The sequence below is a fragment of the Archocentrus centrarchus genome, unplaced genomic scaffold (genome assembly GCF_007364275.1).
Source record: "Archocentrus centrarchus isolate MPI-CPG fArcCen1 unplaced genomic scaffold, fArcCen1 scaffold_53_ctg1, whole genome shotgun sequence".
Classification (NCBI taxonomy): domain Eukaryota; kingdom Metazoa; phylum Chordata; class Actinopteri; order Cichliformes; family Cichlidae; genus Archocentrus; species Archocentrus centrarchus.
The window spans coordinates 278,075-292,771 of NW_022060275.1; the positions used below are offsets into that span (position 1 = coordinate 278,075).

The 14,697-nt window shown below is 39.0% G+C and overlaps 1 protein-coding gene across 1 annotated transcript; it reads left to right on the top strand.

Moving 5' to 3' along the window:
- Positions 1 to 2,498: 2,498 nt before the first annotated feature.
- On the top strand, positions 2,499 to 5,511 carry LOC115777425 (uncharacterized). Its single transcript, XM_030725334.1, has 4 exons — positions 2,499 to 2,598; positions 2,713 to 2,763; positions 4,520 to 4,882; positions 5,095 to 5,511. Exons 1-4 carry the CDS (start codon positions 2,499 to 2,501, stop codon positions 5,289 to 5,291), a joined length of 711 nt encoding a protein of 236 aa, XP_030581194.1. The 3' UTR covers positions 5,292 to 5,511.
- Positions 5,512 to 14,697: the final 9,186 nt, after the last annotated feature.

The window sequence follows — 14,697 nt, forward strand, 5'->3', positions numbered from 1 at the left end:
GAACAATGTGACACTGATGAGAGGATAAGGCTTCCCAGGTCATTGCCAGGCCAAACCGGCTGGTGATCAGAATTATTTTAATTATTTTTTACCCAGTTTCGCTGGCGGTGCAGCGCTCACAGCCTGTCCGAGGTCCCGGGCTGAACTTCAAGCCCAGCCCGTCCCTCCAGACAATACTCACCGCTCCACTATAATGACCGCTTTACTCTCATCTTTCTATTGTTTTTAATGGACAGTTCCGCTTACAATTACAGTTCAATGATGTGAGGATCCTTGGTACAGTATACAGCGGGCTGCTAATGAATGCGCTTCCACTATTACTGCTCCTCCTGGTGGATAAACAAGACATTACCACCATTTTCCCCAAATGCTGCTTAGGGGCGTTCCCACCAGTGGCCGGAATTCCTACGTCATTAGCGGGGGATCGCGTTTAGGCCGAGGTTCGGCCACGAATCGGCCAAGGACCGGCCAAGGTCGCGTCACGGATCGGCCGGAAATTTTCAGTGGCTGCATCTGTAATTAGGATGGGGAGCTGAATAGTGCTCAAGCTTCACTTTACATGAACTCTCAGTTTGCTGCTGTAAACCAATCAGCCCTGGTTCTCTCAGGCTCTGCCCACATGTACGTGGTATTTTGGGGAGAAATGCAGCTTTGTCTGTTCATTGGAGAAAAACAAAAAACATGTACATGTTAGTGTAACACTAAAATGCTCACTTAAAGACAGCAGAGAAAAATCCAGACAAATAGTTTTCATTATTGAGCTGATAACTGTTCAGTCTGTCAGGGATTCATATCTGTCTTACTTCAGAATCTTTCCTGGACTTTAAAACAAGGAGAAGTCTGTGTTCAGTGTTTTATTTTTATCATAACTGTATCAGTTAAATAAATCCTACTGTGTGGAAATATTAAGAAATCAAAAACTGAAGTCGCCATAAGTTTGACTCCTAACATCAGACTCGGTGCTCTATTGTATCTTAGTGTAATTTGTAACACTGCACCATAGTACATCTTGCTGACATCATGTAGCAACATGTTGTCTCTCCTAACTCATCATATTTATCTTCAGAGGAACTTTTTAGCAACATTTTCTGATAAAATGTTTGTGTCCAAAGTCAGGAAGAACAAGCACTTTCAAAATTACACATCATGTAGCAGGTGAGGTGGTGAATGTTACTCTGGCACAACCTCCAACCAAAAGACATGGATCCTGTTAATCACAAGTCATTAGCCAATGAACATGCAGTGTCCCATGAAAGACCCCCAGTCACACCCATCACATGTGGCACCAGTGGGTGCATCGCAGTGGTTACATTCACATTTATACTGTCTGTGAGTAGAATATGTCACATCTATCCTCACATAGGCTCAATCAATCACAGTCTTTGTACCTGGAAGCAGGTTAAAGGCAGTTTCAGTCCAGCTGAGATGCTGTTACATTCTCATATGCAGCTCAACCGCATTATGTCAGAAAGTTACAGGCTGCTGTGAGTATATTTTTTTCAAAACACAAACTAAATGTTTACCACAACAACACCCAATCAGAATCAGAATCAGAATCTTTATTGTCATTGTGCACAGAAGTTGCACAACGAAATTTAAAATGCATTCCTTTCTAGGTGCCTCAGACAATAAATAATAAAATAATAAAAATACGAGTGATAAAAATGATTACTAAAATACAGTGCACAATAGGCTTTTATTTTCATGTTGTCTGGGGGTTAATAGGGATTAGGTGTAGCAGTTTCTTCAAACTGAGAGTCTCATGAAGCTGATCCATAAAATAAACAGTTTAGCACAGAAATGTTTTTACTAAATACAGAGACAAGCTGCAGTTACACTGCTCATTACCAGCCTGCTTTCACTGAGGCCTTTATTAACACTGAGATGCTGTAATGATCTATCTCTTGAGAAGACCCATATTCCTCACATGCACCAAAAATGAATTTATATATGTTTGATTTTGACACCTTTGAAAAACTGATTATAGTGGCACAGTTCAGTTTAGATCCGTCCTATACATGCAAAATCGCTCTAAAGCACTTTGTGGAACTGATTTTCAAGACACGAGTGCAGACCATTTTACAACTATCTTAATTGCTGGCATTTTCTCTCTAGATTTAAGGCCCAGAACAGTTTTCACTGGTTAGATATTTATGCTAGTTTGATGCAAGAACTGTATCTTTCTACAGCTGCAGGTTATATTACCTGTAATTATAGGCACAACATTGTTCTGTTAAACAAGCAACAGTCAACAAATTAAACATCTGGGACATGACCGTGAAGCACAAACACAGATTTGTATGACAGCATTTTTTTCTTTTCTACAAGTGCTTCTACATCATCTCATCATCTGTTTAGGATCAGTTCAGTGTAAAGTCACCATTGCGTGAAGTATTGGATTAAATTAAATATGTTTTTAATGCCAAAAAGAGTTAACAGTCAGAAGAGGAGCAGATGCTATTCTGCAGTGCTCTGGTCACAGAGATGCTGACGCTATAATGATAAGGTGGAATAAACCTGACCTGCAGTCAGAGGATTATGTCTTCTACTTCAAAGATGGTCATGTTCAGGAAGAGCTCCAGCATGAACTGTTTAAAGGTCGAGTGCAGCTGAAAGATCCTGATTGGAAGAAGAGTGGAGACCTCTCTGTGATTCTCAAACATGTCACCACAAATGATGCTGGAACATATGAATGATATGCTGGATATGAAGGACAGAAACCTGAGCTTCTCAGCAGCCTCACCCTGAAGGTTGAAAACCCAGGTGAGTTCAGGTGCTTCTTGGTTATTGATGTGACGATATTATACAATATATTATATTATACTGAACCCTGTGTTTACTAAGCTGATACATTTAATTACAGAAATACTTGTTGAGCGAATCAAAAATAACAAAATAATCTTCTTCCAAAATGATTTTGTGCTGATATTAAAACATCTTTGAGAAATTTGGGGACACCAAACACTTGAATTTAAATTTACATGTAATATCTGGGAACAAAGCTGTAGCAGTTATATATGTATGTGTGGTAGCTTCAGCAGCTGTGAAAAATTGCACTTTCCTAACCAGTGTGTCTGTGATCAGAGGTGAAGCTGCTTCCTGGTTGTTGATTCTGTGAGTTTATGATCTCCTTCAGTAGCTTTCATTCTTCTTGAATACAACATGATGCTTATTTTGTTAATGATGGTCCCATTAGAGTCAGAGAAAGACATTGGCCCGTTACACAAAAATCAATCCATAAATCTCTGTGGTAAACATCCAGGACATGTCAGAGATTTGTTTTTCTTTAGTTCTTCTTTTGCACATACTCTGGATTTTTCTGCAAAGTATATGAAGAAATTTAACCAGTTAAGCTCCACCCACAAAATACATCATCAGTGTTTACAAACAGAAAAAACGTGACCTCAGGATTCTGATCTTTAAAGGTCATAATTTAACATACTGGATGTGTAATACAAACCAACAGGTTTTATTATTGAGCTGCTAAATATTCAGTCTGTTAGGGCTTCACTTTGCACAGTTTTAGTCAGATAAAACCTTCACTCTTCAGATTTGGTTTCAGGATGGCTGCAGCAAAAACACTCAGCTCGAGGCTTCATAGCAGAACCTCATCATGGAGGCTGTGTCCATCTGGTATACAGTCTTTGAGCAGAAGATATGTTGAGTCTCAGGAGGGTTCAATCAAACATCGTACAGACTGTTACATGCTCACATGCTGCTCACTCACGTTATGCCAAAAAGCTCAAGGCTGCAGTGCAGGGACATCATTATGGTTATATTTTGTCAAAAGATAAATAAAATAATTAAAACAGAAAAAAAAAACACAATTAAAAAAAGCCAGATAACACTAAGGCTTCAAAACAGGACTTTAACAACACTGAACACTGTCAGGTGTTATGTTGGGGAAATTAATCTTACACTGTCTTTCCCCCTCCCGGGTTCGTGATGAAAGAGCAGAGATCGGACTTTCAGTTTCATTTTTAACAATTTATTAATCACCACACATATTACATAAGGTCAAAAATAATGCAGATTTTAACACAAGCATGCTTGGAGATTGCAGATTAATCTTCCCTTACCGCATTCACGCTGTTGTCTTCCCCTAAGCGCCCTGCAATCTGACTGTCTGTGCGCGCCCCCGTTCTTTATGGTTCGGGGCCATAAAACCCATATAAGGATATATGTTTACCTCTCAGGCCAGCTCTGCTCGCTCAGTTATGCGACCCCCACTCTACTCCTTGCTGCACCTCTCCAACTTCTTAAGATAAACACAGTGTGCTCCCCAATAAGCCTTACATTCCTTAAATCTGCAATAATTAATTCCCTCAGTTACAATCATCTTTTATATACAGTCTGTTTTTATATGTTAGCAACATTAGCATCTTAGGAGAAGTAGCATGGATTTTTTTTTCTCTGCATCATCTCATCATCTATTCTGTGGCAAATTCAGTTCAAAGTGAAAATAAATTTGGAGTTATGGGATTAAAATTAATTTTATAATTCTTTCTCTCTCTTTTAGATAATAAACAGGAAACAGTCAAACGTGGAGAAGATGCCACTCTGCAGTGCAGCGGTACCAGACGTGCTGCTGTCGTAATTTTAAGGTGGAGAAAAAATGACCAGCAGCCAGAGCTTCAAGACACCAACAAGGAGGAGTTTTATGTTTTTTACATCAAGCGCAACCGCACTTATGAAAACTTCCAGCTTCCATCTTTTAAAGGTCGAGTGCAGCTCAGAGATCCACAGATGAAAGATGGAGACCTCTCTGTGATTATCAAAAATGTCTCCATGAATGACGCTGGAATATATGAATGTTATGCTGGATATGACAAAGATGACCCTCAGCTTATGAGCAGCACCAACCTGACAGTTGAAGAATCAGGTGAGTTTGAGGTGAAGCTGCTTCCTGGTTGTTGATGTTTGTTTCTAAAGATGTTGTTGATGAGACTTTGTAGAAAGCAGCTGGTCTGAGTGATGTGATCAGAGTGCAGTAGATAATGTCTGACAGCAGTTTGAAGAGGAAATGGATTCTGTTCTGTTCTTCACTCATCACCTACCTGACAGCTGACACCTCACACCTGTTTCTACCTGCAGGTCAGCCAGGAGGACAAAGTGGGGATGGAGGGAAGAAGAGTGATTCTGTTGCTCTGATAGTTGGTCTGTCAGTGCCTGCTGTGCTGTTCATTGGTCTTGTTGGTTTTCTTATCTACAAAAAATGTCTAAATCAATCAAATCCAGATTATCAGTCTCCTCCAGCTCAGGGCATTGGACTGCGTGAAGTGTCTTCATAACTGAACTGTGAGTCCTGCTGCTGTTCCAGGTTCCCAGCAGCCAGTTCAACATTCACAGTAACTGAAGGTCAGAGTTCACAGTGAAAATTAAATGATGTGAGATGGAGTCAAAGTGGAATTTGGCAGCAACACTAAGATCTGGTTTTCTTGTGATTATCTGATCTCACTGCTCATCATACCAGCAAATGTTCTCATTAATTAATAATTATGAACCCAGATCTGTTTCTGTGTTCATACAGCTATTTTATTACCTTATAGATGATTTCATAAACACTAAATTTTACAACTAAATATATTTTATTGGTCATCAGTGTACCTGCTGGCCTTTTTTCAGTCACTGACACACAGCTACTGTAAATATTATATATAAATAAGTAAGTCTGTGGAGCTTGAAAAAAAAAGCAACTGCAACTCTTTTTGTTTCTTGAAGATGTTTCACCTCTCATCTAAAAGGCTTCTTCAGTTCTAAAGAAGCCGTTTAGATGAGAGGTGAAACCAACGCAGACATAGATAAATATACCGCTCTGAATGTTATATTTCTGTTATTGCATTCTCATTGCCAGTTCTGATATTTTTGTAACATTTATTTAATTTTTCAGGCCAAAAAAGGAGCTAAAATCAGGCTTTAAATACTGCTGAGCACAGAGGTCACTCTCTGTGTGTTTGGATGCCAAATTTACACCTGAGGTCAGAACCAGGTCAGAGGATGTTTGAAACATGTGAAAGTTGTAAATGAGGCATAAATGTTTTATCATTAAGAACTGATCACATCACAAGAGTCTGAACTATGAATTTAATCTGAGCCAGAGGTCTGAATCACTGATTTATTACATAAACCTGATCGATGGATCATAGATTCACTTATGTGTTTTTTACTATAGTTTTTCATTAAATAGCAGAAAGCAGTTTCACAGATAGATGAGTTATGAAATGTGAACATTTTCAGTACATGAACTTCTTCATATGATAAGAAAGGGAACAATTTGGAGGTGTTTTTATAGAGTTTTATACGAGTTATTAGAAAATAGTTTTAGTGGTGGAAAATATCTGTTGATGCAATAATTAGATTACAAATCTTGACTGAATTAAATCAAAAAAGAAAAATCATAACCTGACATGTAAAATATCTGTGACTTTAAAACAGATCAAACCGTCATCATCTCTTAAGGTTTAACCTGTGGGTGTGTAGTGTCTGACGGAGGTTGTGTACATTGTGTGTGGGGTTGATGGTGCAGTGCAGGTTGTACTGGAGGAGTTCACTGAGCTGATAACTGTAAATAAAACAAAGTATTTAATGGTGTGAAATGAAATCTGAGGTGTTTTTGTGCTCCTGAAGCTGCTGCTCAAAGACGTCTCAGGGAGTTTATAAAGTGTGTGGAAGCGGTCACATTTCCCTCTGATTCAGCACGATAAAAAAATTTGAAGTTTCACTTTCCGATGATGAAACTGATTCAGGGAGCTTCAGGTTAAACAGGATTTTAAGAGCTGCTGTTTCACATGTTTAGAAGTTTAATTACACAAAGATCTTCATGGTGCAGATTCTGTTCTTTTCTGCTGTTTGTAAATGTTTTTTTCTTTTGTAAATAAAGTTTTAATATGTATTTGTACTGCATGTGTCTTATTCATTCTTTTTCTGTATTTGTTATGACACAATGAGCAGTCAGCACAGGGACAGAAAACTGTTGAACCAGACAGAGCAGCTTTAATCTGAACTACTGGAGTCAGTGTTGTTTCTGGTGGATCCATCACGCCGCTGTTCACCTTTTATATTTAGCAGCATTCAGAGGACTTGAATGATCTGGTTAATGGAGAACTTGGATTCATGATTCATGAGTAGGAAGATTTGACTCATGAACTCTGGTGATTCAGGAACCAGTGAGCACTACAGGCAGCAGGAGATTCAGACCACTCTGTGCTTCCAATATAACATGCACTCACTCATCATCTACCTGACAGCTGACACCTCACACCTGTTTGTACCTGCAGGTCCAACAGAAGAACAGAAAACGGATGGAGTGACCATGGGTGAAGAGAAGGAGGAAGAAGGAAAGGAGCATGGATCTGCTGGACTGATAGTTGGTCTGGTAGTTGTTGCTGTTCTTTTACTTGCTCCTGTTGTTGGTTTTGTGTATTTCTACAAATGTAGAAACACCAGGACAAAATATCAGACTGCTGATAAAAAACAGGAACAGGCTGGTTCTAGAAAAGAGCAGTGTGAAATGCGTTAAAGCCCCTCAAAACTGGATTGATACCACATTTCCACCGCTGAGGCGCCAGTGCTCATGCCGGTGCTCGTGTTGGTTCCAATGAACTGGCGAAACGCTTAAGAACAGACCCGGGTTTCCACCACTCTGTGAACTGCTCCTTTACATATGAGTGTGGGCGGGTCCTCGTCTGGACACGGAAGCCGAAGCGCACAAACGTGGGAGAACACGCTCTCCTTTCTGTGCTGCAAATACGTTTTAGGGTCCAAACCAAACTACTGCAGCATCTGTGTGCAGCACAGAGGGAAACACAGACAGAGATTAGAGCAAGACGACAAGTACGCACTTTGTGTCCTTTTATCTGTGATATGAACTGATACAAAGCAGCAAGCTCAGCCTTAGAGCCCAACCTAATTCACAGCCGTGAAAATCGCTTCGCTTTTCTCATGTAATACACATGTAATATGGTAGAAAACTTGATGTTGAGATGGCAGAGTCACGCCCCTCCGGTGCTTTTGTCACGTGGTCTTGGTTCGAGACCAGGTAGATTGTGGGGCTGAGTTGAATCCATTTATTTCGGCCGAGCACCGAGAGCTTTTGCGGTGGAAAAACAGCTGAACGGTTCAAATAAAGGCACTGGCACCAGAACCCTGTTGGTGGAAAAAGGGCCTGAGTGACTTGCTGCTTGTTCCAGGGTCTTCAGCCTTCACTAACAGATGTTCTGAGAAAAGACAGAGCTAATAATGCCAAATTCAATCAGTTATGGGCACGACTCTAAGATCCTTTGTTCTTGTTTTGTGGTTATCTGACCTCTGACCTTTACAGCTTAACTTACTATTATTATATGGCGTCATTCATTAATAGTTACCAGCCCAGATCTGTTTCTGTTCACAGATTGTTTTGACTTCCTAAGCAATAAAAGTTTGTTTTATGTGTAATAAGTTATCAAACTTCAGCACCTTATTTTACAAATATATTTTCAGTGTTATCAGGTTACCTTTTTCAGTCACACAAACACATGAAACAGCGACTGTAAATACTGCATAATTAATATATACCAAACTTAGTTTTAGAGTCATTGTGCTTTAAAAGTCAATTCTGATATTTTGACAGTATCTTTTATTTGATCTTTCATGACAAAAAGAAGCTAATATTAGACTTTAAATGCTGATATGTAGGGAGGTCATTGCTCCAAGGTAGGGGTGTCAAATATACAGCCTGAGGACCAGAACTGGCTCAATTTGAAGGTTAAATTGTTTAATTCTCTAAGAATTGATCGCATCATGAAAGTCTTAACTGTTAACTTAATCTGAGCGAGAGGTCAGAATTAATAGTAAAGGTACTTTAAGGCTACGTTCACACTGCAGCCTGAAGTGACCCAAATCCGATTTTTTTGCCTTCATGCGACCTGTATATGATCTTTTCATGCCAGTCTGAACAACACAGATCGGATTTTTTTAAATGTGACCCAGGCCACTTGGATATTTGGTCCTACATGCGATAGGTATCAGATCTTTTCAAATGCGAATATGTGTACGGCCAGGTCGCATTTATCCGACCTGCACGTCATTGATACTCGACAAATGTCACTATTCTGCGTCCCTTTACACGGACGTGGGAAGGAAAACATATGTGACTTCCACAAACATTGAGAACGCTTGCTACATGTGACGTTATTGCGTCCTCTACTGCGCATGCGGGACACTTTCAGGTTCGTCTGCTGTTCACACACAGATCACATCCAAGTCGGAATTGGGTCACTTCAGGCTGCAGTGTGAACGTAGCCTTAGCTGCTCCCTTATTCACAAAAGCTCACCACAGCAGCTTCACGTGTTTCATCTGACAGATTGTTTATGCTGGATCTCCTTCCTCTGTCTGGGAGGTTTGTTCCTCCTCACAGAAACAAGCTGGGGAACCACATCATCATGGAGGCACTCACTGCCAGAATGAATTGATAAACTGGATAAAAAGTTTATAGATTCAAAATGATTAGTCCATTTGATAACATTAGGTTCTTTTCTTAACCAGAGATGAATCAGTAAACATTAGAGAATCTCCTGTTTTTAATATGGGCTCACAGTTTAAGGGGGGAAAAAAATCAGGAAATTAACTGAAAAACTATTCTTTTTTTAACTATGGGACAAAGTCAATGTATTGAGTTGCATGTACCTTTCTTCAAGTTATTTGTGTACTTCTTAGAGTGGAGTTAAAGCAGAGCTGCTGATTGTTGTTTCTCTGATATACTACAGAAGTGTTGCTGTGAGAAAACCAAACAAAAATATTATATTGTTGAAATTGAACTTATTTTTTTTCAGGGCGTTTCAGGCTGTTCATCATCCAGATAAAATCACGCTGGGCTGTACGTGGCTTATGAATGAATATGATCTGTGGTCAACGTCTGTTGAAAACAATGATTCACTAGTTAATACTGCAAATCCTGGTTTTGAACCAAAGCAGAAAGACAGAGAAGACTATTAACCCAACAAGTAAAATGAAGGTTGTGGGCTTCCCCTCGGTGCAGAATCTGAGTCCTGTGCAGCGCTAATTACAGCCGGGGAGCTTGGAGTGTGATATTTGAACTGAAAATAGTAGGGACATGTCCCTACCATCCCTAATTCTACACCCCTGGTTATGAGGAAGCGAGGAAGCAGTCACATGTTTCCCTGCCTCCAATTCAACATTATAAAACATTTTAATTTATTAAGTTTTCCTTTCAAACAGACAACGAACCAGATTTAGTGTGTTTCTTACTTCATTTTAAACATGATTATAAGAGCTGATCTTTGACCTGCAGGGAAACAGCTTGAATTATGTAAATATCTTTATTTTGTGCAGATTCTGTTCTTTTCTGCTGTTTTCTAAATGCTTTTTTTTTTTATAAATAAACTTTTAATGTATATTACTGTTGGATGTGTTTACTTTATTCATTTTTCTGTCTTTGTTGTGGAAACAGTGACCAATCAGTGAAGAGAAAGAAAACTCAACCAGTCAAACCATTTATTCTGGAATCAGGCCAATGAAAATCTGCATGTACAAACACAGGGAAAACCAAAAACACTGAAGTCTTTGTAGCTGCTGCCCTAGGGATCAATGAACGGAGTGTCTCGATGGGTGCTTAATTCTTTATTTTCATTTTAACAACTTTGTCATGCACCATGAAAACTTTAGATAAAACACAAAGGGAAAAGGGGGATGCCCTTTTTATTTTTTACAACAGTGTTTCATTTAACTGGTATATATTTTATGTTCTTTATGTGATGTATCAGGAGTATATGGCACTTATAGGGATTATTTTTTGTGGAAAGAGTCACGTGACCCATGAAACACCCCTTTTAAATTGGTTAGATGCTGCCAACACTACCCGTTTCATGTGAACCTGCAGGACAAACCGTGAGTTGACTTGAGTTAATAAGCATTGTTTATCCTGATTGTCAGTGTTAGTGTAACCAATTTAGTGTTGAAAGATGGATTACAGTGTAATAACAGGCAGATAATAATGAGTAAAAGGGACCAATACCAGAAGAGTTTCATGAGGAGCCATGAATGTTTCCCAGGGCAAGATCAACAAATAAAATTTCATAAAAAGGTCTCCTGTAGGTCTCCTACTGACAGAACCAGGTGTTCTCTACTCCTTCTTTACATAATTTCATAATACACAAAATTTCAAATATATTGAAAAATGAGTATATATATATATATATATATATATATATATATATATATATATATATATATATATATATATATATATATATATATGTATGTAGAAAAATTAGTGATTATCCATTAAATCCATTAGTGATTATCCAGATTATAAATTAAACTGTTCAAATTATTTTGTGTTTATCTCACTAGCAGTTAAATACATCAAGTTTTTGAGTTGCAATGATAATAACAATAATAAATAAAAATGAAACTTTTTCCATGTTATTTGTGGCTTCTATGTGACTTAGTACAAAGATTAAAACTTGTCAGTCCCAACTCTACACATCCTGCACTGAAACCTTTCTGTGCACTTTCTGGCCACTGAATTATGTTCCTGCTGTTTGTGGTTCTGATTTGATGTAAATGTCTTGTTTCCTACACTGAAGAAAGGCATGTATCTGTTCGCCACAAACAAAGTGGAACTAGTTAAAATTCCCACCTGACAGACACATTTTTGAAACTCACAGTATCACTTGGGAAAAACACAAGAGACAAGAGAAAAACACAAGTTTATTGAAATGTCTCTTATGCAGAGAATTTAAGAACAGGATCCAAGAAGTGTGAATATAATATAAATGTGAAGTTACCAAGGACATAACATAGCATATGTGTGGTTTTGTATTATTCATTCTTAAAATTTACAATAAGAAATGTGATTTTTGAGACATTGGTTAAATAACAATAAGTCATAAAACAAATAAAAATCTTGCTAACATGTGGATAAACTCTGGTTTGAGATGGTGGGGGACCAATTAGAGACCATCAGGGGGACAACAGTGGTTGGACTGGTAGACTACTTCAGTGAAGAGTAGATGACATCTGGCTCTGATTTGAAGTCTGAATACAAACACAGAGTTCAAACAACAGAAAACAGGATTATGAGCTTTGTACACACACACACACACACACACACACACACACACACACACACACACACACACACACACACACACACACACACACACACACACACACAGTTCAAACTTATCTTGGAACCACCTCAGATACAAATCACAGATAAATTGGACACTGGAACCCAGCTCTATGTACACAAAGCATGGTGACAGTGAAGGATTTTTTTAGTTGTGCTAATGTAACGTTTCTGTGTTATGCCATGAAAATTATTCCAATATTAAACATTTGTTCTACATGACATTAAACCCACTAATGCTGTTTCTGTGCTGTGATGAATTCTGAAACCTGACTGAAACTCTTCAAATAAACCGTTCCTCTGCAGATGATCAGTTAGCTGTTTTACAACTACTCTTTCAAGAATCTTTGAGAGGAAAGGACGGTTGGAGATTGGCCTATAATTAGCTAAGACAGCTGGGTCAAGTGATGGCTTTTTAAGTAGAGGTTTAATTACAGCCACCTTGAAGGTCTGTGGTACACAGCCAACTAATAAAGACTGATTGATCATATTTAGGATTGAAGCATCAATAATTGGAAAGACTTCTTTGAACAGTCTAGTAGGAATGGGATCTAACAAACATGTTGCTGGTTTGGAGGAAGTAACTATTGAAGTTAACTCTGAAAGATCAACTGGAGCAAAAGAGTCTAAACAAATACCAGCAGTGCTGAAAGCAGCCGAACATGAAGAATAATCTTTGAGATGGTTATGAATAATTTTTTCTCTAATGTCTAAAATTTTATTTGTAAAGAAATCCATGAAGTCACTACTAGTTAAAGTGAAAGGAATACTCAGCTCTACAGAGCTCTGACTCTTTGTCAGCCTGGTTTCTATGCCATATGTCAGGACAAGATCAGAGTATGATTAAAGTGGTGGGTGGGCTCCTTTACATTTTGAGAGAAGCCAATTGAATCTAACAATAGATTAAATGCAGTGTTGAGGCTGTCATTCTCAGCATCTACATGGATGTTAAAATCACCCACTATAATTATTTTATCTGAACTGAGCACTAAATCAGATAAAAAGTCTGAGAAATCAGACAGAAACTCTGAGTAAGGACCAGGTGGACGATAGATAATAACAAATAAAACAGGTTTTTGAGTTTCCCGATTAGGGTGGACAAGACTAAGAGTCAGGCTTTCAAAAGAATGAAAACTTTGTCTGGGTCTTTGATTAATTAATAAACTGGAATTGAAGATTGCAGCTACTCCTCCTCCTCGACCTGTGCTTAGAGCATTCTGACAGTTACTGTGACTCGGGGGTGTTGATTCATTTAAACTAACATATTCATCCTGCTGTAACCAGGTTTCTGTAAGGCAGAATAAATCAATACGTTGATCAATTATTAAATCATTTACTAATAGGGACTTGGAAGAGAGAGACCTAATGTTTAATAATCCACATTTAATTGTTTTATTCTTTGGTGCAGTTGATGAAGCTGTATTATTTATTGTCTTTGAATTTTATTGCTTAAATAGTTTTTTGCTGATTTTAGCTTTGTTTTTTGGTGGTCTGGGAGCAGGGACCGACTCCGTGAGGAGGGGGTTTTGGGGGAGGGGGGGGTGGCAGGAGGAGAGAAGCTGCAGAGAGGCGTGTAAGACTGCAACTCTGCTTCTTGGTCTCAACCCTGGGTAGTCAAGTTTTAGGAGGGTTAATAAATTTGTCCAGATTTCTAGAAATGAGAGCTGCTCCATCCAAAGTGGGATGGATGCCGTCTCTCCTAACAAGACCAGGTTTTCCCCAGAAACTTTGCCAATTATCTACGCCCAGAGTGAAGGTCAAGTAGCGGGGAGTGTGTGTCCTGAAAAGGGGGGAGTTGAAGTCCCTCCTGAGTTACTTTATTAATGTAAGGGAGAAATTGTGTATTGAGATAAGACCGCCCTAAAAGTGTTTCTTTTAATGTGAAAACATGGATAGAAGTGCTCCGGTGGGAGGTATTTTCACGTGGGAAAAGTTGTTTGTTTATGACAGCCCAGAGAACAAGTCATGGAGCCATTGCAGGAGGATCAAACTAATACGATACAGTGGATTGGGAGCATCCTTCTATGCCCTTGTTCCTGATAACAGCGAGGGGAGGTGTGAGTATGGGCGATAAAAGGCAGAGGCAAAGTTGGGAGAGAGCTTCTCTTTTTGGCTCTATTGGGCTCCTTTAGCGCACTTTTTGCTCTCTCCCCTTTTGCAGCGGCTCCAAGGCACTTACTCCCGGGAGGGCTTCTTTGCTTTCTTATACTCTGTTAAACTCTGGACTTCTACTTTTTTGCTCTTCCTCTACCACCCCTGCAACGGCACCAAGGCACACACTCTCGGGAGGGCTTTTTTGCTTTCTTGTGCTTTGTTTAACTTTGTGCTTCAATAAATCCTGGAAACGAAACCTGCTCATCTCCAGTGAGTTTTTGTAAAGTGTGACGTTATTATCAAGGTGCATTTGTTTTCATTGGTCTCACTTCCGCCTGGTAAGAGGGGCAGCGGGAGAGAGCCGCAACCACGACCCGACAAGTGCGTATGCAGAAATAAGTCTGGGACAAGATGACATGAAACTAACATTCAAGTTAGACACAGGAGCACAAACAAATGTGATACCCACAAA

Coding starts and splice junctions, on each gene's coding strand:
- LOC115777425 (XM_030725334.1), top strand. CDS start 2,499: ATGATAAGGTGGAATAAACCTGACCTGCAGTCAGAGGATTATGTCTTC. Junction 2,599..2,712: donor CCAGCATGAACTGTTTAAAG/GTCGAGTGCAGC, acceptor CTGGATATGAAG/GACAGAAACCTGAGCTTCTC. Junction 2,764..4,519: donor CCTGAAGGTTGAAAACCCAG/GTGAGTTCAGGT, acceptor TCTCTCTTTTAG/ATAATAAACAGGAAACAGTC.